The sequence below is a fragment of the Trachurus trachurus genome (assembly GCF_905171665.1).
Source record: "Trachurus trachurus genome assembly, chromosome: 2".
In the NCBI taxonomy this organism is placed as follows: domain Eukaryota; kingdom Metazoa; phylum Chordata; class Actinopteri; order Carangiformes; family Carangidae; genus Trachurus; species Trachurus trachurus.
In genome coordinates this window covers 11494684-11517033 of record NC_139914.1, presented here as the reverse complement: position 1 = coordinate 11517033, position 22350 = coordinate 11494684, and the positions used below count along the sequence as shown (strand labels likewise).

Sequence of the window (22350 nt, the reverse complement as noted above, 5' to 3'; positions counted from 1 at the left end):
TTTCCTTTTTTTAAAAAATCTTACATAAAATATAATTTACACTACTTTAATTACAGTATTCACAAAAAGATAGTTAGTTAGGGATATTCAGCTTTTTTGGAGATGTAGGCTACTGTAGGTACCCCGTTTGTTGGGGGTCATTCCTATGTTCCCACAGCCCTATGTTCCCACATTTCTAACTTTTGTTGTCACTGAAAATTAGGCCTTATGTTCCCACAGCCCTTTGGTCCCACCATTGGTTGGGTTTAGGCAATGAAGAAAAAAGTTGGTTAAGTTTAGTAAAAAAGACCCGGTAGAGGCTGGACAGGCCAGAGAGATAGAGTCCAGATAGGTAGAGAGAGTCCAGTGGGAACATAGGGCCTAATTTTGAGAAAAATCTTAGAACTGTGGGAACATAGGGCTGTGGGAACATAGGATACAGAGGAAACATCCTGAGGCAGGATTGTGTCCGAATTCACTCACTGAATATTAACAATCACTAAAATGGCATAGTCACTATATAGTGAGTAGGGGGTGATTTCGGACATGGACATAGACTTCAGTCATGTTTCCCTGATGGATTCACTGGGGGCGGTGGTGAACAGATGCCTGCACACTGAAGATGGTAGAAGCTATTCTGACCAACTCAGATCATCCACTTCACCTTGATGGACAGAGAAAATGGCACTGGTTGGCAGCTCCTCTCTCTTTGCTGCAGTTCGGAGAGATACAGAAGATCTTTTGTACTTGTTCTTCTGTAGATGAGCTAACAGACAAATTAATTTCCTCTTGATGATTAGTAAGTAATTCGTATTCATATTCATATGTGGGTGAAATTTCAGATGCACCTAAAATGCATTCTAACTTTACAGGTGTATTTAATGTTTAATTTGACCTTCTCTAAACTTTTGAATGTAGCCTACATCACATGTCCAACTGTTCAGTGTTTCAGTCCTTAAAACAGATTGGATGTTGTCAGAGGGAAGTGTCCACTGAGCTCAGTGTCATCATCAGTAGGTTGGACAGAGACACGGAGAGACTAGAGGAGTCACAGAAGGACAGAGAAGTGGACGCCCTTTGGCCACATGACAACTTATTGAGACATTGACATTTTTTGTTGTGGTATCCCCACCACTGTTTTTAGCTTTAAGAAATTAAGAAATTACTTCTACTTCCATGCCCTACTTTCATGATATAATATCACTCTATGAACTTTTTACATTTTCTATAAACTTCACCTGAAAGTCAAATATCCATAACTTTTTGTGAATAGTAAAGTTGAGTGTGACATATGGTGTTGAGTCCGAAATGTAATAAATAAATATATAAATAGTGATGCTACAGTACATGAGTAGTAGCCAAACGTGTCCTGGTTGCAGCCAATAACAGAGCCAGCCTCCCTGATGAGTTTGTTTGGTCTGTTTGTGTCACTGGCTCCAACGCTGCTCCCCCAGCAGACTACAGATGACATTCCCAGAATGAACGGGGGCTGACCATCTGCTGTCCTCTCCTTTCCTAAAGTTGACGGTCTCTTCCAGACCACCCTACAAACCTGTCCACTCTACCAGCTCCCACACCACTTAACTGGGGAGCTGGTAAGTTGCTGGGGGGAAATTTGACATTTGTAAAACTTTGATCATCCCTTGAATCACTGTAAAACGCTCAGCAGGGCCGGCCACTGGCATAAACACTCTATGCGGTTGTTTAGGGCCACAGCCGTTAGGTGGGGGGCCACATGATCAGAAAGGTACCGGGGTTCATTCAAGTCATTTAAACATCCTGAGGTCTGCACGTGCAGCTATGAGCTTTATATGTAATTTGAAGTCAATATTCAGCTTCTTTTATCTCACATTTGAGACATTTGGTGAAAATAGAACGGCAGAATGACAACATTTATGCTCAAAAAGCAATCTTACAAAATTTCATTTTAGACTTGTTTTCTACACTTACTGTATCTATTACTGTATTCATATCCTATTTCAAGCACCAAAACAGTTCATTCTCATGACTGAGGGAGTGTTTTCACAAGGGATTTGAATTTTTTTCAAAAAGCAGACCTCAAATTTCCAGCTTTTGGCCAAAATTATTTCTTTATACAGTGTTTAGTATGCTATTGTCATGATGTAGTGTCATATACTTGGTTTTATCTTATACTGTTGATAATATGTTCTGTATTTTTAGATAAGCCGCCTATGGACTGGTGTTGAAAATTAGCACATGTGCTAAACACACCCAAGCAAAGCATCTGTTCTGGTCTGTCCACTGGAAAAGTCTCAATGTATTTGTGATGTCCATATCAAATAAATAAACATAACATAATATATTCTGAATGCGTGTTGGTCCATTTCCGGTCTCGCGCTGGCTACATCTGTGTGACTTGACGCGGCTGGAGCAGCGCTGTGACGTAGCGTCACCAACGCTGCGTTGCTCGTGCTGATGCTGCAGTTGCTAGGGCGCGTGGAGCAGACGGAGTGAGGTAAACAAGAGGAGGAGAGGAAATGTCTCCCTCCTGTGGCCACTAACAGCTGACACAGCAACACAGCCATAGACATATAAAGATATACGGTATGTCTATGAACCATAGACTGTAAAAAAAAAAAAAAAAAAAAAAAAAAAAAAAGAGCTATGAACACAGCCTCATGCTATAGCGTCACTTTACCACACGGAGGCAGCAAAGTAACACTAATGACCGACTGTACTGTCTGTGACGCGTTTAACAGCAGCATAAAATATGGGAAAACATAACATTTTGTGAATTTATTTTTGTTAATATATTTAAGCATGGAAGCCTACATAATTCCTACGACTGCTTCCCACAACTATTATTACCACTACTACTTTTACTTCTAGGCTAATAATAATACCACTACTATTATTAATAATAGTAGAAGACCTACAAAAATATATGACTACAACTAGGCTATTATAAGGAGACTAATGCTGCTACTGCTACTAGGCCTACTACACGGCTACTACTATTGTAAATGATAGTAGTAGTAGTAGTAATATTAATAACTAATAAGAAATATGCCACTGCTTCAAGGCTAACAATAATTATTACTACTTCTAATGATAGTAGTTGAAGCATCTGTAGAAATAACAGAAAATACAGCTGCTGCAAGGCTACAACTATTAAGCTAATAATAATAATAATTAGCCTAAAAGTTGTCATAGTAATAGTAGTAATAACAATACTATTACATTATGTAAACTCTTCATTATCATATTTCTACAACTATTATCACCACTACTTTTACTTCTAGGCTAATAATAATACCACTACTATTAATAATAGTAGAATAGTAGAAGACCTACAAAAATATATGACTACAACTAGGCTATTATAAGGAGACTAATGCTGCTACTGCTACTACTACACGGCTACTACTATTGCAAATGATAGTAGTAGTAGTAATATTAATAACACTAATAATAAAAAAAATATGCCACTGCTTCAAGGCTAACAATAATTATAACTACTTCTAATACCAACATAACCAGGGGAATGCACATGTAAATGTGGGGTGCGGGGGTCTTATGTTCTTATGTCTCTATGTCTCTATGTCTCTATATCTATCTATCTATCTATCTATCTATCTATCTATCTATCTATCTATCTATCTATCTATCTATCTATCTATCTATCTATCTATCTATTGATAGTAGTTGAAGCATTTGTAGAAATAAAAAAAAATACAGCTGCTGCAAGGCTACAACTGGCTAATAATAATAATAATTAGCCAAAAAGTTGTCATAGTAATAGTAGTAATAACAATACTATTACATTATGTAAACTCTCCATTGTCCCTTGTCTATTTGTTGTTTGGTTGTTTGTCTACTTGGTTTTGTCTTGTATGTTAAGTGTGTATGTGTATGAGAGTGGACCACTTTTTCGAGTCCATAATAAAGATTATTATTATTTGCACTAAATGTGTTGTTTTACGGTGAATGTTCAAACTGACTGAGCTGCAGTGAACTATCCATGATGTAAATATGTAATGTGTGTGGCCCTATAGGCAGCATGCACCTCGTGGTCCCTGAGCAAGGCAGCAAAATAATGTAAACATCCAAATTACACAGCAGTATACTACAGCAGCACAGAGCGGTAGGAGTCTGAGTGCAGCAGCATATTTTTCCAGGGTGTTGTATCTCCAGTCTGCGGCACAGCGGCGCTAAGACACCCCCCTCCCTGTGTAGGACCGTCCCCCCCCACCCCACCCCCCCTACACCAACACCAACCCACAGTCAGCAACCTGATACCGGAGACGAGCGGTCCAGACAAGCCTGCAAACGAGGCGTTCCCAGCCGCCCTGCGTGTCTGACCGACCGACCGACCGACCGACCGCCCGGCGGAGCTCCGAGCCCCGTCGATAACAAACTAATAACACCGCCGAGGAACCGACCGAGACGAACCCCATCTTCTTTTTCATCCATCGTCCATCGACCACCACCACCACCGGACCAATGCTCTCCGCCTTCCCCGAGAAGCTCGCTGTGGGCGCGGATTACTTGTGAACGTTTCCCCGCTGACGGAGATGGGACGTGAAAAACTCAACGGCTAAGCGGCTAGCTGTTAGCTGCGAGGCTAGCAGCAACACAACCGAGCTAACGGGCTGTGGGAACTGTATATAAATGTTGTAACAAGTGGAGGACGGTTGTTTAAATTACACAACCGAGAATGGACTGTTTTTCCTGGAAATAAATAGCCCCCCCCTGGTCGGTTATTTTTGCGTATTTTTTTTTTTTTAATCCTGTTTGTCTTAAGTTTTCCAGCAGCAGACAGACAGTCGCCCCGGGCAGCTAACGCGTTAGCATGTTAGCATGTAGCAGATATGGACGTTGGTCTGCGGTTGTATCCGTGAAACAAGTCAGCTGCTCGGCGTGTCTGCGCGTCTTTTGCCCGGAGCCAAAAGCACGGCTAATGTAACTTTAGCCATCACGCAAACACAACATAATTAACCTATTTTTATTATCATTATTTTTCTTCATTTTTTTTTTTATTCTTTAGCATCTATTCTCAAATGTGTTGTTCCATGCCCGAGAGAGCAGTTCAAGTTATTGAGCTGACGTGAGGAAAAAACGGGCAGAAAATAGAAAAAAGAACAAGAAAAAGAAAGAAGGGGCAGAAAAGGAGCAGAATAAATCCAACAGGACTCTGTGGAGCTCCAGTTTCAACACCAAAGTCGATGTACAGTGTCATGGCTGGAGGCAGAATCACCATGAAATCACTCGCTAAATTTGGGTTCTGCCTGACCATCCTCCTCACTTCTGTGGCCGGTAAGTGCCCGATCAATACATGGATTTATTTTATTGTATTAATTGTTGTAAAAGAAAGAAAAAAAAAGAGAAAGAAGCCAGATGTGCTTGTCATTAATATTTGATCCTTTCCTTTTGGTTCCTACTGTCTGTATAGCATACCCCTAACAACTGAAATACAGACAGCTTTCTATTCTAATCAAGTTTCCATGGCTGTGTAATTATCCATTTAATACACAAAGTCTATAAGAAATATGAGGTATAATTGTGTTATATCATCAAATACTCCTTGTGTTTGTGTCTGTCTGTCTCTTATCTCTCCTTCCATCTTGCTGTCTGCCTGGCTTAATTTCTGCCTAGCTCATCTCATTGTAGCTAAGTAAACCTCCACAGATATGGCCTCTCTTGAACAGAGCAAGCAAATGCACCCCTGGCTCCTTTTTAATCATTCTGTGTACAAAGGCCTGGAAAAACACTGCCAAACATACCGCAGTCCTTGTCTGCCAAGTTGTGCCCCCTGTTCAAGATTCTGGGCTGAAGCCAGGCTTCTGTGAGACCTTGAGCGTGATAAGATAGTAGCAGAGGCTGCACAGAGATGGAGGAACGGTGCATTCAAGGCAGGGGAGGGGGGGGCTGGAATGTGTGGGAAGACAGGCATGGTATTTTACAAGATAGGAAATTTAGGTGACAGAGGTTCAACATGCTTTGCTAGAAAATAGGTGGTCTTTTTCTCGTACATCCTGCTTTTCTCATCCGGTGTAATGTGTGTATAAACAACCTCTTAATAATGTATTATCATTCCTGTGAGTGTGTTATTGTTGTGGCTCCTCCATACAGTCATAGACAGGCTATTATCAGAAGCCTAGAATAATAACTGCTGTTGTTGTAGAGGGAAATATGTGAGTGAGTGTGGAGTGTAATTTGAATACTCGGACTGCTTATTGCTTAAAGCTGAGAGAACGTGTCCCCATTTGCAACCATTTGCATTTAAATTAGCATTTAACGTACAAGCGGTAGGATGAGTATATTTTCTGCAATTCCAACTTTAATGAAACGACAGAGGCTGCGATTGTAAGCGTTGAACGTCTCAGAAGGCAGAGCTACTTTAACTTACATGTTTTGTATTTTTATGTAATTATATTTTGTAATCTGGAAGAAGATGTATTTGTTGTTTGAAGAACCAAAAACCCTCTCATTGTAGTTTTACAGGATTTATTCTGGAGGTTAAGCAACAACAGGTAGTCATCAAAGGCTGGGTGGTGTGTTCAGGTGCATTTGACATGGCTGAATGCTGTGACTGCTTCGTTGTGACATCACAAAATGACAAAAGTCCTGACGGCTTGTTTTAAAGCCATGTGAATTATTATTATTACACTATTATTAAAGAACCCAGATCTGCTGTATAATAATAATAATAAAGAAAACAGACATCTCACTACAGACCTTATGGAAATTATGGAAGAGGTGCGTTCAAGTAACATGGAGCATCTCCTCTTTCAATTGAAACCAATATAATGATGAGCGTAATGTTATTCATCCTGAAAGATTTCTCAAAGTGAATCATCATGGCCTTAATAAGCTCACCTTTATGAGACATAATATTTAAATTAGTCGTTCCCTAGAGTGGTTTAACGACTGTGGTGACTGGCAGAGGACTGACGTATTCACTCAATAATCAATACTGGGACGATTAATGGACGCTTAAATGTATGCCTGCCATGTAAACAGCCAATAAATCCAAATCGTTGTACTGTGCAAAATTAATTAGGGCCGACTCAGACTTTGTAATGACTGTAAAGAGACAGGAGGCAAACCAAACCACTCTCTCTCTATATATATATACTATACTGCTGTTGAATGCAAAGCAGAGCACCCATTGCCTTCTTCTTGGGATGATACTTGTAATGATGATGATGATAAGAGGAAGCAGAAGGCCTAATAGTGTGCAAGGGCATGTTAGTCATCTGTCTGACCCGGCACCTTTGCCTTTGCTTTCTCTTGCTCAGCTCTGACAACATCACCGCCCCCCCCTCACCCTCACCCATCGCTCCCTTTCCTTAACTCGCCTCTTTTCCTTCGTGCATTTTATTTTTCAAATTCCGCCCAGCTTCCTCCCCAACCGTTGTGTCACTGTCTTTTAACCTGTTTGCATCTGCGCTCGGGTCGTCTTTCCGCTCCCCGTCCGTCCCCTGTGACTAATCATCGTGTGGGTGTGTGCCTGCTGCTACAAAATCTGGAGTAGAAACAGTTCCAAACCGTGGCACAAGCCTGCAGACACTACCTGTGGTGTGACCGCAGGTGTTCATAAGTAGCGCCCATTAGTTTGGGGGGCTTTTCTTTACTTGATAGGAATTTGGGGGGAACATCCAAACATGTAGCATTATATTCAGGCTCAGAATGTATGCCACAACCCACATTCAGGTCCTGCTTTTACTGTTGTCCCAGGTAAGCCTGAGGTTTGGGGGTCCAAAGAGGATTAGGGCTCAAGTATTATACCATAGCATAAAGCGGAATGCTCATTTGCCGTGCTTGTCCAAACCCCGAAGCTCTGTCTTGTAGGCCCCATACTGTGGCGTTGACAGGCCCACTGTTAGCCAACCAGGCCGAGTCTCTTCAGCCGCTCTGGGGCTGCTGAAGGGAGGAGGGGTGGGGGAGTGTGTGGCAGGGGGGACTTCAAGCTGTCAGCTCTGTGGTCACATCAGCAGCTCAGCAAAAAAGTGAAGTTACTGCTCTGAGATAACGGTCGGACGCATGCTCAGTCCTGCGAGTCTGATTGCTAGCTTAGATTGCTACCAAATTCATGTGGTATCTACATAGAAGTTTGGCCCCTTCTACATAGCCAGAATTAGCTTTAACAGTTGTCTGTTAACCAAAGCAATCCATGTTGTGATCATGTTGCTGTTTTTTTCTCACTGAAGCTAGCATGTTAACAAGCTAGCCCTGCCTTTTCCGATACCGAGTAATTTTGGAATTTTCTACAGTGTATGTGGGGGGATCTCTGAAATCAACTCCTGTTGCTTTATGGGTAATGTAGTTCCCATGTTTTAACACAATAGAAAAATGACATCCCTAGTTTAGTTTTAACAACCTAATGTGAGTCTTAAAACATCATATATTAGGGATGCTAAATGCTAATGCTGGGTTAGCCTCTTCATTACTAAATCACTGTAGCTGTAAAATCAATGCTAAGGATTAACCAGTTGTTAAAATAATTGTCTTTCTGCAAATGTATGAATTGGTTTAATCACATCAGCTCTTAAATGAAGCCTTGAGCTTACACCACATTCATGTTGTTTTAATAATAAATCATCTATTAATCTGTAATATGTATAATGAAAGCTAGACGTTGAAAGAATACAGAACAAGACTGAGGAAAAAGCAAGATATTAAAAAATGTAGTTTGAGCGTGTGTGTGTGTGTGTGCCACTGACTGAACTGCTGAATGTGCATTATGGCATTTTTGGGATGGGTTGCTGCTGCAGCCCACTGGGTGTAAACACGGTCGGATGTAGTTTATAAAACATGGTAAAAATCAGTTGTGAAGCTGTGATGGAGCTCGTGCATAAAAGCACAAATAGAAGTGATAAAACGATGCGAGTCAGGATTTCGACATCGGTATAAGGAAGTGGTTATCGAGGACAGAGCACACAGAAGCTCTGCACGTGCCTTTATTCAGTGTTATTTGCACTCAGTCCACGTCGTGAGATATTTCATGAGATATCCATTATTTCGTGAGGGGGAGATGACACTGACTGCAGCTAGAAGCAGACCAATGAATGGAGGGAGGGAGGGGAGAGGAGGGGATGGGGGGGGGGCAGTTGGTCTCTAATACAGCTAGCCTTGTACTCCATTAGATGAGAAAAATCAATGTCTGCTTCTCTTAGTACCTTGGTTCGAGTTCTGAGCGGAGGTAAAAGCGAAGCGCGGAACAATAGAACAGTGTTCAGTCGACCTTCTGGTTCGGCAAAAGAGAAATTAGTGGATGTTTCAGAAAACAAAAGGTGCAGCCTTGAGATGGTAACTCAGAGTGACAGCCTATGATTAACACGAAATGTTCTCCTTGACTAGCAGCGACAATAAGTCTAGAGCGGGCAATAAATGCTGCTCAGAGTATGGACTCGGATTTTCACATTTTCATATTAGAGTCGGCTCCTTGACAGCTAAACTAAAGCTGAAGTTGTTGTTACATTGTCTTGTCTTTGTATTTGCCTGCTGTGTACCTCGCGTATTATTTCAATCTTAATGTTCCTGTGCACAGCAGCTGACAGGAGCTGCAGCAGCAGAGAAGGATGCAGTTCTAGTTTCCCTGAGTTATCGGCAGAGAGCGGAGGAAACTACAGAAACATCCCAGAGGGGGAAACAGCTGAGGAGAGGAAACCATGGTTTCAGGGTGGGATCTGGGATGTATGGTCCTCTTTTCAGCCTGCCCTTGTTATACATGTATGAAATATATAAAAGGAGCTACATGGTTGAACTTATATCAATATATCATCATATAATATAGGATCAGTAGAGATCAACTTGTTTATTATCTCAAATCAGTTTCTAATTACTTATCAGTCGGCGTATGTGATAAGCTTATATTATTGATTGAATCAGCCTAGCTTCTTCAGCTTTATTGTCATAAGATAATTAATTTATCAAATGTTTAAAAATTAAAAAAAAGTTTAGGAGCTGGAATTTGATTAATTATTCATTAATTTTCCACCTAGTTGCCCTTTATCAAGCAAGTTAGAGCATTCAGTAACTTATTTGTGGTGAATATGATAAGTATTGATAGCTTGTCCTTTTAATTTGATCTGTTTTAATGTTTATTTTTTACACCTTTTTTGAAATATTATTACTTTTGAGGGCGGAAGAACCATATATGGTAACTTCACTGACCTTGATTTGCAGTTAAAAAAAGAAACACTCCTAATTTCCTCCAATAATGGCCCATTATTGACTCTCTATAGTTTCATCTTCACGTAACGTTGCTGTGGGAGCAGGTGAAGCCCCGTCAGACCAGACAACCACAGGCCTCGGGGGAGTGGGAGGATGTGGCGGCAAAATCAGTGCGTCGAGCTTTGAGCTTTGATGTGAGCAACCAGGAAGTGGCGTTGTCACGAACAAAGGCTGAACTCAGACAGACACGGGCTGAAACAAAACTTTTGCTTGTTCATAATAATCTGAGATTATACCCCCCCCCCCACCCCCCACCCCTCCCTCCTCCTCCTCCTCTTCACTGTGTGTGATTGTGATACAAACACCACTGTGGTCTGGTCACTGTGTCATCTGTGTTTTCGTCACATATTCAGGAAAGTTAAGGTAAAGAGGGAGGAGGGAGGGGGGTGGGGGGTGGGGGGTGGGGGGGGGGGATAAATGCATCATGGTCAATAATAATGGAGGCCTCTAAGCTTTGAGGGGAGTATAAGCCCCCAGGATTAGCATAACTGTACCAGACCCAGACAGACACAGACAGAATGGTGGTGTTTTTGAGAGGGGTGGGTGGTGGTGGTGGTGGTGGTGGTGGGGGGGGCAGTCCCGGGGCAACAGATGGGATAGATTAAACCCCACTCCCTCTCTCTCTCCCCCCACCCCTCCCTCCCACATCTTTAAATTCAACCAGGGGACTTGGGAAATTGGGGGTGTCAGCAAATACCCTGGAATCCCATCATCCATCCATCCTACCTCAGCAACAAGCGCGCACCCAAACAGCAGCAGGGAGAAAAAAAGAAAAAAAAAGCAGCATAGGATGCATGCACGTGCGCACTGATAGCGCCCCGCTTTGAATGTTTCTGTCCGTCGTGCACGCATGACGGCGCGGTATTGGCAGCGGGCTCCCGGGGGCGTGCGTGTCTGCAGAGGTAAACATCAGCCAGAGAGGAGCATGCATTCTCTTATATTGTATTATTATAGACTGCTGCACAGAGAGAGAGAGAGAGCACCCGTGGCTGCAGAGGAAGATGTGCACGGGTGCGTCCGGCACGTTTCAGCCGTTAGTCAAGAAAGCCTTCTCTGCTTTTTTTATTTTTTTTCCTCCCTCTTTCTCCTCCCTCCCTCCCTCCCTCCCTCCCTCCCTCTCTCCCTCCCCTCTTGTGTTTTTTTGTCTGTAATCCTGGACGTGAAAAACCCCGGAACCAGTTGTGGAGAGAAAAGCAGCCGACACACGAGTGCACTGGGTGACTTTTAATCAAGTCTCAGACTGCCGTGCGCTGCGGCGCTCCCGTGGGCCTTGGCACCGGGGAAGGAGAGAGCCAGATTAGATCGCTGTTGTTTTTAAGCAGCAAGGCTGAGGGGAAGGGGGTAGTCCGAGTGGGCGGGAGGGTGCACTGAAGGCCAATTGGGGGGGATTAGCAAATAACTGGGCCATGGGTAAACACTCAGCAGTGCCCGCCATCATCCAATGAGCAGGCTCCGAGCAGAAAACTACTCCAAAGTCTTTTGATATGACTACCCACTCTCTCTCCCTCTTTCTTTCTCTCTTTCTCTCTCTCTCTCACTGCGTTGGCCTTGCCTGCATACTCTGACCCACAATCCAACGCTGCAGCGGCAGCCAAGATCGCACAGCGAGCAGAACCCGGGACAGAGCCTGCCACGGCCAATCAGAGATAAACACAGACTGGCGTCCAACCACAAATAGAATTTGAGTCCAAGAACCACCCGTAGCCGAGGCGACGCTGCAGATCAACCAATGACAAATGACTCCAGGAGTTAACCCCCTGCTCTTTTTTATTATAATTCTTTTATTTAACTAAATCCAATAAATACATTTCAGAGAGAGAATAGAACCTTTATTTTGTTAAGAATCAGGAGGAAATGGGAATTAAGGAAGTCCTCTGTGATCAGTCTGAGCTCTCCATTAATCTCATGCAGGCCTGTTATGTGCAGCCGCCCCGCCACAATGAAACTATTTAACAGTGTTGCGCGTCAGTCACTGTGTCATAATGTTATTTCAGTCAGACACCGGTCACGGGTTGAGGTTGGGAGGGGAGGGGAGGGGGGGTGAGGGTTTAGGGGATTGTGGACACGGTTCTTGGCGCTGCGCTCCACCTAAGCCGGCATGTGTAGGTTGATAGTAGTTACACACGTCCAAGTGTTTACATGGAGGCATTTCCTTGTTTGCTTTGTGTTAATGCTGCAAAGATGATTATTATTACAACCTTTTTTTTCTGTGCGACAATGCAGCGCACAGAAAAATCAATCACACTTGTGAATGAAAATCTATTCCAAGATAAAAGCGAAGCCTTTCATGTGCTGTTGCAGTGTTGTTTTTCACACTGGAGGGCTATTGCAATGCAGAGTGAGGAGGATTATTATGGGGTTTCTCATTCCACAGCCTTGAATTGCAGAGAAATATTAAAAATTAATGTGGGCGTACAGAGAAAGACAGGAGATACTCTGCCTTATGGATTTTTTGTTCTTGCAGTCCTGTTCATGGGTGTTGTCACTGCCTCTGCACTTCCTTCTATTGTTTCTTTATGTTTCTCCTCCTTTCTCTGAAGGAGTTCCTTCTCTACTACCCATGTCCTCTCTTTAACCCCTCACTGCCTCTACATTGTTCCGTCTCGCCATTGGAAAACAAAGCATCTTTAAAGCAGAGAAGATTGTTAAGGCTTCGTGTTTAGTCCTTGTACCTTGTTAGAACCGACTGCTGTTCAGTCATTTGCTGTCACGGAAAGTCCACAAATTTCTCTTGAACTCAATGCAATAGCTAAGGTTGAAAACCAAAATGAGTGGTGATTTGAATGAGCTCATATTATTATATTATAGTTACATTAAAGTTGACAATGATGACAAGGTCAGAATTTACCCAGAAATCTCAGTCATTTTTGCAACACTGGGGCCTGTTAGCATTAGCCTGGAGTGGTTAGCATGTTATAGGCTAATTTACGGAGCTGTTGCTGGGATACTGATAAAATATCCAATCTTACGTAATAAGACATAAGACTGTTTATTCATCCCACACATGGGAATGTGGTTGTTACAGTAGCATTGTAGCACACAAGGTAAAAAAAAGTTTTCTAAAAATCTTAAATATCTCAGAATATAGCTTCGCAAATGATATCATGCTATCCGCTTGAGGCTAATGCTAATAGGTCCTGAGCTGAAAATAAAAAAAATTCACAGTAAAGGTGGAAATGAAGCATAGACTCAACTAATTAAACAAAAACAAACGTCATTTAACTTATTTAGCTTACATAGCTTCACCGGCATCACACAGTTTAGTTTCAAGGCTAATGCTAAAAGATCCTAGGCAAAAATCTCCAGACATTTCTCAGTATAGGTAAATAACAAATAACAAAACAGCACAGACCAAACTAATTAGTCAATGTGATAAGGAAAAACAAAAGCTGTTAGCATGGACTAATTTAGCTCTTTAGCTTAGGTAGTCTGACAAGCGTAACACTATTAGCTCTGTGCTAACATTCACCCAAACTCTCTATAGTAGCACTTATCACTGGCTGCCACACTCACACACAGTGGTTAAAACCCACACAGTGGCGATGCTAGTTGTTTACTGTTTATCTTAACCTGTAATGTGGTATATATACAGGCTCTGGGGCTAATAATGACTTACTACTGTATGAAGTAAGCTAGTTACGCAGATGTGCTAACATTAGTAACGTTAGCTTATGTCTGAGGAGACAAACAAACACACTGTTTAATGTAATTACTGACCTTTAGTTTGAGGAAGTTCACAGGCACAGTTATCTCAAATCAGCAGCACAGTCAGTTGACTTCTTCAAAATAAAAAGGATTACTGTACTTTATTTCTGGTTCATAATTTTGATTTAAAAAGTCACTAACAATTTCTAACACTGAAGTCTAACAGCTGCGAGCTGGGTGTGTTTTTGTCTGAGCTGTGTGAGGTGAGGTGGACCGTCCAGCTGCACCATATGCTTCTGTTTGCCCCTGATCATCTGCATCGAATGCAAAATATCTGCACACACACACCGGTCTTGTAGTGTTTTTTTTTTTCTCTTCAAAGTCACCGCACACCTGTCCCTGCACTCACACTTTCTGCTGTGTCTGCCTCCTCTACTTCTGTAATGTCAGTCTACTAGGACACTTGAAGGGTTATTATAGCTCCTCTGTTCATCCTGCCATGTTACTGGTAGAAAAACATGGGAGAGGGGGACTGGTCGTACCTCTTTTTTTTTCTTTTTTTTTTTGCTATTCCTGTATCTTGTTTTTTTAGCATTTTCTGCAACTTAAGCAGCCACCTGCAGAGAAGACAGCCTGCTTCCTGTTTACCCCGGCCTGCCCAGTGTCCATGCACAGTCATATAATATGTGTTTTTCAAGTGGAGCCTCAGAAGGAGGCGTCAGGACTGAGGATGTTTTTACTTTTTCAGCTGAAATGATCGACTTTGAGCTCTGGAAGACGGCTGCTTTTCCGTGTGTGTCCATCTGCTTAGCATCTGTATTATTGAATTGATTGAATCTGATCACAACATTATATCTATGATCATTCCCTCAGCGGTCACTTTAACCCCTGAGCTCGTTAAACTGGAAATAAAACACAAGCGGAGCAGTCGGACCGCCGATCCCGGCCGTCGCCTGGCCTGCTCATTGATATTCCGTTTCCTCATCAGAAATGAAAACGCCTCCATGTTTTTAACCCTCGGTTTTGAACTCCCTCTCTGCTGCCGGTCTCGCAGAACAGTAGGCAGCGAGGGCCCGCAGGTCGAGGGCAGCCGAGGCCCACAGGAGGCCGGGGGTTGATAGCTTTATCTGCTGGATGGGAGCAGAGGAGGAAAGTTGGCGCCGAGCCCAGCAGCGCTAACGCTCTACCGCGTCACCCTCTGCCCACACAGGCTAACTTGACCTTGGACAGAGCAGCAGCTAACCCCCCTCCCTCCCTTCCCTCCCTCACTCCAAAACAGACTCCACACCCTCCTCCTTCCCCTCCCCTCCCCTCCCCCTTCTGGGATGGAGGAAAAGGGAGGAGCCGGGGAGTTAGGGAAACAAACCGGCACATCATGTTTCCCTTATCTGAAATTACCCACAATGCAGGTCATGTACACAAACACACACTCTGACATTAGCCTCGGCAGGCTGTTCCTCCGTGGCGCGGCTCTCATTTCCCAGGCGGGCACCTCAAGCCAACAAGAAGAATAAAAACGGCCTTAAAACAGCGTTTGACACCACTTGAAGTTCATCTACAGTTTCTATAAAGGCACTGTTCTTTAACGTGGGTGTAGTCGTGCTCTTGTTGCAGTTTTGTTTTATGTTTTCAACCCTAATGCCCACTTTTCCTCTGCACCTCCCTGTGTGTTTGTGTCCTCCAGGCTACAGTATAAATTGGTACTCCTATTGATCATTGAGTTGGTGAGAGGCAGCAGACTTTGCAGGCAGACAGTGAGCATCAGTCTGTCTCTGGAGAACAAGAAAAAGCATTAATCTCTGTACCTAATTCAATTATAATGTGTTAATTTGTGTTGTTTTTTATTTTTTTAAAATGCATATGCAATGTCGTTGTGTCGGAGGAATGAGCTGTGGACTCCTGTGTGTTTGTGTTGACAGCAGCGCAGGGCGAGGAGAGGGAGTGTGCCTTCACAGACCAGCAGCAGCAGTGGGACGTGGAGCGAGTGGCCCTGGGCGAAGGCCGGGTCTCCCCGGAGAACACCACCATCAAATGCGCCAAGGGCAGCCACTGTTTTGGCCTGTGGGAGAAGAAAACGCTGGGCGAAGTGCGACTGGTCAAACAAGGTACGACAGAAAACACTGGTTTCACTCATTACATTCTGGGGAACTTAAAGGCACAGTGACCCCGATATTAATCAATCAGATTTTTTTGTTTCTTTAGCACATGCTAGTTAAGGATGAGTCATATATCACTTTTTCTTTTTTTTTCAACTTTATTTAATCAAGTTTTTCATTTATCAGACAAGACATTGCTTTTAATCCATTTAATGATGGGCCTGCCAGGCTGCGATTGGGCCAGTGGGTATTAAGGGCAGGGCTCCAGGCTAAATGGAGACATGTTGCCCCTAAAATTTGAGAAATACATTTTTCATCTGCTTGATCATGCGCAAATAGTAAATTTGCTGTTTTCTTTTTTTTTTACATTGGTGAAACATGGAAGAGGCGACTCAGGGAATCCAGAATCTGTCATTACAAGTTGATTTATGGTGTGCACCCCTGAATTTTCTGCTTGCCCTCTTAAAATTTTAAGTTAGGGGGGGTCACTGTGCTCCTGGTGAAAAAGTTAGTCTAGAGCCCTGAAGGGGTTAACACAATCATACATCTCAAAGTATGATAAGATATGTTCAAGGACATCAGAAGAATTTGAACAGTGCATGAGCAGATTGAATGATATAAAAGACAAAGAATAAATAAAAACAATGAATAAAAAGACAAAGACGATCACAAATAAGCGAAAGAAAAAGAAAATCTAGTCAAAAGTCGCAAAGAAAGTTGGATACAGGATAATCGAAATAAAACAACGATTTCATCTCTGCAGAAAGCAGCCGACATCGTGTGTCTGCTCCCGGAAAAATAAACATCAAAGTCGACACATTCACCACTCAGCTCGTTGTCATCACGATACATCTCTTTCTCTCTCTGACCTTGTGTGTGTGTGTCGGAGGGGAGGGGCTGCGCTCTCGCACACACACTTTGCAGCGCATCCAAAAATGTGACATCCAGTAAAAGTCGGACACACACAGGTGGAGAAATGAAGCGTTCCTCACCGACCCAGGTGTGTGTGTCTGGCTGCAGCCCGCTACATTATACAAGCATGAGTTAGAACACAACGCAGCGCGGTTCACTTCTGTCGCCGCTTTTTTTTGTGGCCTAAACGTGCAGCTGCTCTCAGATTGTTGCATCGGCTCCAGAGGTTTTAATAATTGTCATTGTGTGGTTGTGACAGATTAGAGACGAGGTGGAGCTGCTTCCTCTGTTAACAGAAACTTTTTAATGTCATCTATTGTCTGTCAGACTTTTTTAGAATTACAGCTTCTCCAGTGGAAGAATTTAATTTTTCTCAATGCTGTGGACTGGTATTTGAACAAAACAAGGATTTGTATGGCATCTCCTTAGGCTTTAATAAATGAGACTTTTTTTCCCCCTCAACTATGTTTTAGGGCTGACCCCAAAAAATCGAAGTTACAATAGTCCAATCTGACATTTCAAGTTCTGAGTGGGAAACTATGGAACGGAGCTTGGCTATGTTTCTCAAGTGGAAAAAACTGTTTCGAGACAGGGTTTTTACATGTTTTTCCAAGTGCATAGATTTGTCGAAATGTTTGTGTGGATGTAACAGGGGAATAACAGAGGTTTAAGGACAGTATCTTAGTTTATGACTATTTATTTCTTGACTTATTCATTGTTTTTTATTGTGATGAGGGTTGAAGAGGTGTCTGGCACACTGCTTTTCATTGCATTGACCATACACAGTACGGTCACAGTGTATGATTACACAAATCACAATTCTGAGAGTCTGAAATGACAAGGTAGCAAGACACAAGGCAAGAGTGAGTCCAAATGTCCATAAACTGTCCCTCTGAGGATAATCATAATTATCTTTTGTCAGTTTGAGTTTGCCAAATGAGACATTTTTTTTAATGTTTCCTGACTTTTTTTATAGCCTGAATGTAAAAATAAAGCTTTCCTTTTTTACAGCTTAATCACAATAGCTGAAAAAACAGCTCCTGATTGGCTTTTCTTTTCTTTTTTTAAATACTTTTTTTTAAACTGATAAAGGACAGGAAGATACACACACACTATTGCTTTACTGGAAAGAGTCATAAATTCTTGCAGCTGCTGTGGACGTCCTGTTGATATGAGTGAGTCATGTCTGTTGGTTCATTGGTAGCTTTCTCAGCTCCATTAAAGGGACAATACTGGGAAGGGTAAGGCACTTCAGGAGAAGCAGGAAGTAGCAGTTTAAGTAGGTCTGGATGACACTCTTGAGGAGTTCATCCACCCTTCACTGGAAAAACCACTCACCGACTCTGTCCTCCTCCTTCCTTCCCGCAGGTTGCTGGACTCACCTTGGCGACCACCAGGGTTGCCGCGTGGACCGCTGCGTGGTGACCAACCTGCCGCCGCAGATCCAGAACGGGACGTACCACTTCTGCTGCTGCGGGAGCAACATGTGCAACGTCAACTTCACCGAGGACTTCCCCCCGCCCAGCCCCACCACCGCACAGCCCTGTAAGGACACCCCTCGTTTTTTTTTGTTTTTTTTTATCCAATCAGAGCTCTTTCCTTCCTTTCATCTCTTCCCCTCCTTTTTCCATCCATTTGTTTTCTTTTTTTATTATAACCTCTTTATAACCAGCGGACCAATAAAATAAAAGTCAGGCAGGTAGATTTCATTAGCTCATGCTTTTATGCTTTTGTTTCTGTATTTTTTGGCTTTTCAAAATACTAAAAGCACTGAGAGGAATCTCTTAAAGGGATAGTTCAACATTTTGGGAAATTAGCCCATTGCCATAATCCCTATAGTCATAGCAGTAGGTTCATTACCTTTAATTGTCGGTGCAAGGGGGCAGTTTTTCATCAAGCAGTCTCTGCATTTGCCTCTAAAACAACTCTGTCTGGTAACGTTGTGTTATTATCTCATAGCGTGGTGAATGTGCAGGTCACAACTTGTCCACCAGAGCGTTTTGGAGTTGTTGGATTGTGTATTTGATGAGTTTGATGAGGGGAAACCAAGAGGTAGCGTAGCTCTGAGCAGCTCACGGCTCTGCTCCACCTTTCTAAAAATAGCTTGCACCGACAATTAAAGGTAACAAACCTACTGCTATGACTGGCAATGGGCCGATTTGCCAAAATGTTGAACTATCCCTTTAATGACAGCTTGTATGATGGTATTACTGTTATTATCCTCATCAGAGACATAAACTGATGAGCAGTTCTGAGGTTTTACAGCGAGAGGATCGGGACGTTTCAGAGTGAGAGTGACTCATCGATGAGGAGTTAAAGAAAAATGTCTAATAACAAACAGAAAAACAAAACAAACGCAGGCCCACACGGTTGGGGGGAAAAAAGAGCAGACAAGAATGAATGGATGTTTGAAACCGCCAGCTACTTTTTCTCTCCACCTCCTCCTCCTCTGCTTCATCATTCAGCTACAAGGCTCCGATCTGAGCGTCGTGATTGCCATCCATTGTTGAGCCGCTGACAACCGTGAATCGGTTTAGAGACAGATGGAAGATGATAGATAGAAAATATTCAGCCTTTGGAGTCGGTCGGGCTGATAATTCTGTGTTTGGGTCTCAGGGTTATTCTGTCTATCTATCTATCTATCTATCTATCTATCTATCTATCTATCTATCTATCTATCTATCTATCTATCTATCTATCTATCTATCTATCTATCTATCTATCCATCCTAAGCTTGTTTGTAGCGGAAGCTCCCAGTGTCTCGGTTCACTGCTCTTCCTGTGTCAGTGCAAATCACGCGAGATTTGGACTGACCGGCGGAACAATTTCTCATGTCGGGGCTTCAATACCAGAGGGACATTACAGACGAGCAGTATGGAGGTATTTGGATGTTTTTTGAAGTGTCTTTTTGGACGAAGAAAGTTGACTCAGAGAAGGCACGGAGGACTCTGAAAATTCTCACAGCTCTTAGTCGACATGAGGGTGAGTAGATAATGATAATGGAATTTGAATTTTGGGTGAACTATCCCTTTAAGTTTTTAGTTCTGAGTGAGTGCGGGAGGGGGGAGCAGGAGAAGAAGAAGAAGTGGCGACGGCTCATCATCTTCTCCTGCCCACACACATAAACACCCTGCCATCCATGTTGCCGCTCCGCATTCCACGGATTACAAGGCGTCTGGTGAATCTGTGTGTGTCTGCGGGCGTGTCGTCGCTGACTGTACATGACAAAGAGACAAAGACAGGGAGGAGAAAAGAAAAAAAAAAGTCAGGAAATAAAACTATTAATGAGCGAGGTTCACATCTGGGGCGTATATGTGTTTGATTTGGATTCTTTATTCCCGACTGCAGCGCCGGTTCCATGGGAGACAGGAAGTGGTTGTTTGAGTCTCTGCATGACGACATTAGTGGTTTTCTTAATAGGTGTTAGACTCGGATCAAGTGTCAGGAGTGGAGAGAGCTGTCATACATGGATGCATTTAAAGTAGCAAGGAGAAGATTTATTATATATATGAGATTTATTTTGAAGAGTGTCAGCTTGCACTTTGATCACAATCAGAATAGGTTATTGATCCCCTACTACTGGCAATTATGCCACAGTGTTGCATTACATATAAACTAATAGAATAAGAATATATTGTTTCATCTAACTGTCCTGTAATGTTTGATAGAAACAAAGAAAAGAAAAAAGGGAAAATAAATATGAAAGGGAAAAGTATACTGTTATTTGCGCCATAAAAATAAAGGACAATTACAAAAACTTGTCCTTTTTACATATAAACTAATATGTATTAGTTCTAAACTAATAGAATAAGAATATATTGTTTCATCTAACTGTCCTGTAATGTTTGATAGAAACAAAGAAAAGAAAAAAGGGAAAATAAATATGAAAGGGAAAAGTATACTGTTATTTGCGCCATAAAAATAAAGGACAGTTACAAAAACAGAAATGAAACCAGAATAGTAAGCACAGGAGAGGCTATAAACCCTATATGGGCTTATACACAACAATAGTGAAAAAATAGTGCATTATTATAACAAAATGTATGTATAAATGTTAAATGATGGGTGAGCATGTATAGATTCATAACTATACTATGAAAAGAAACGACTGGGGACTATATATACATAGTAAACAGAAGTAGCTTTACACTGTCTACTATAATAAATAACATATTATTGAGTTATATATTATTAGAGCTGGTGGCGGTGGAGCTCATCTTAAAGCTTCTCTGTGGAATCGTCCTGTAAACAAACAGCAGCCATGTTTGTTCTCAGTTCACAGTGTTTCCTGAAGGTCTAGTAATAATTGTAATGTATGGGATGTAGTAGAAAGCCAAAGCCATACAATGTTAGAAAAGTCTATTTGCTGCATTGTAGTTTATAGTGGAAACTGGAAACCAACTACTTCATAGAATAAACACACTCTGCACCTGGGACTGGTGTGTATGTGTGTGTGTGTGTGTGTGTGTTTGTCACATGGCTTCCTGTCCCACCCTTTTGTTGATTCTGAACTGGTTGACCTTGGCATTTCGGGGGGAGCCCTTTCAACCCCCCCCCCCCCCTGTGTGTGTGTGTGTCAGCCTCAGGCTCTTGAATCCATTGATTATTGATAAGGCTGGTTACACGCAGCAGAGCCAGAGTGTGTGGACTGATGTAACGGACAGCGTTTCGTGTGTGTGTGTGTGTGTGTGTGTAGAGCAGCGGTATATGACAGCAGGGCAGGTGTGTGTTTGTCTCTAACAGTAGCAGCAGCAGATGCAGTTTCATTAATCAAGCTGCAGCCGGCTCAGCTACCTGCTGCTGTATTCACATTCACATTCATCCCACTGTTCTCCTTTGACTTCCCACTCATCCTCTGTCCCCGCACTGTCTCCCAGTCTGTTGTGCATGCTTCACGCTTGTTTGGCATAATTGATGTTTTTTTTCCCCCTCCTCTTCCCATCATGCAGTTCATCTTTTTTGCAAAGTGCATTAAAACGTTACAATAATTGATCCGTCGTCTCCTGTGAAGGAAAAACATGTAACGCCACACTTTGTGCGGCAACGTGCTAGTCTTAACAAGTCCAAACAGACCTGTCCTGTCATTTAAAAAAAGACAGTCCTTTTTAATTATGTTAGTTTAGCCTTAAAGTGACAGCGCAGGTTATTTGATGTGGGCTGTGGAAGGAACTGACTGTATCTGGACTAGTCAGGGCACACTCCCAGGTTAAAGACAGGACGAGCAAGAAAACTTGAAAAAGTTGGTATCAGTTGAAGCGTTTTGCTTTATTTTGAAAATTTCTGACACTTTATTTTGACATCAAACAACCCTTTCCTTCAGAGCTGCAGTTGAATAACCCTCCTGCTGGTTGTGACAGTGACTGGCAGGATTTATAATAGTATATGCTTTTATACTTGTAGTTATTATAAATCTATGTGCGCTCTCTTCTCTTGAACTACTCACTGTGCTCTTAAATTGCCCCTTGGAGATAAATAAAGTTATTTTAATTGAATTTTGTTCTTTCTATGAAAAAGAGAC

General features: G+C 42.4%; 1 protein-coding gene across 1 annotated transcript in view; it reads left to right on the top strand.

The window, feature by feature from the left end:
- Window positions 1-4261: 4261 nt before the first annotated feature.
- Window positions 4262-22350, top strand: part of bmpr2b (bone morphogenetic protein receptor, type II b (serine/threonine kinase)) — a 37531-nt gene continuing 19442 nt past the window's right edge. Inside the window, exons 1-3 of the mRNA XM_083990786.1 lie at window positions 4262-5256; window positions 15744-15929; window positions 18201-18377. Coding sequence (XP_083846912.1) covers window positions 5166-5256; window positions 15744-15929; window positions 18201-18377 — 454 coding nt within the window. The 5' untranslated portion in view covers window positions 4262-5165. The remainder of the gene's footprint in view (window positions 5257-15743; window positions 15930-18200; window positions 18378-22350) is intronic.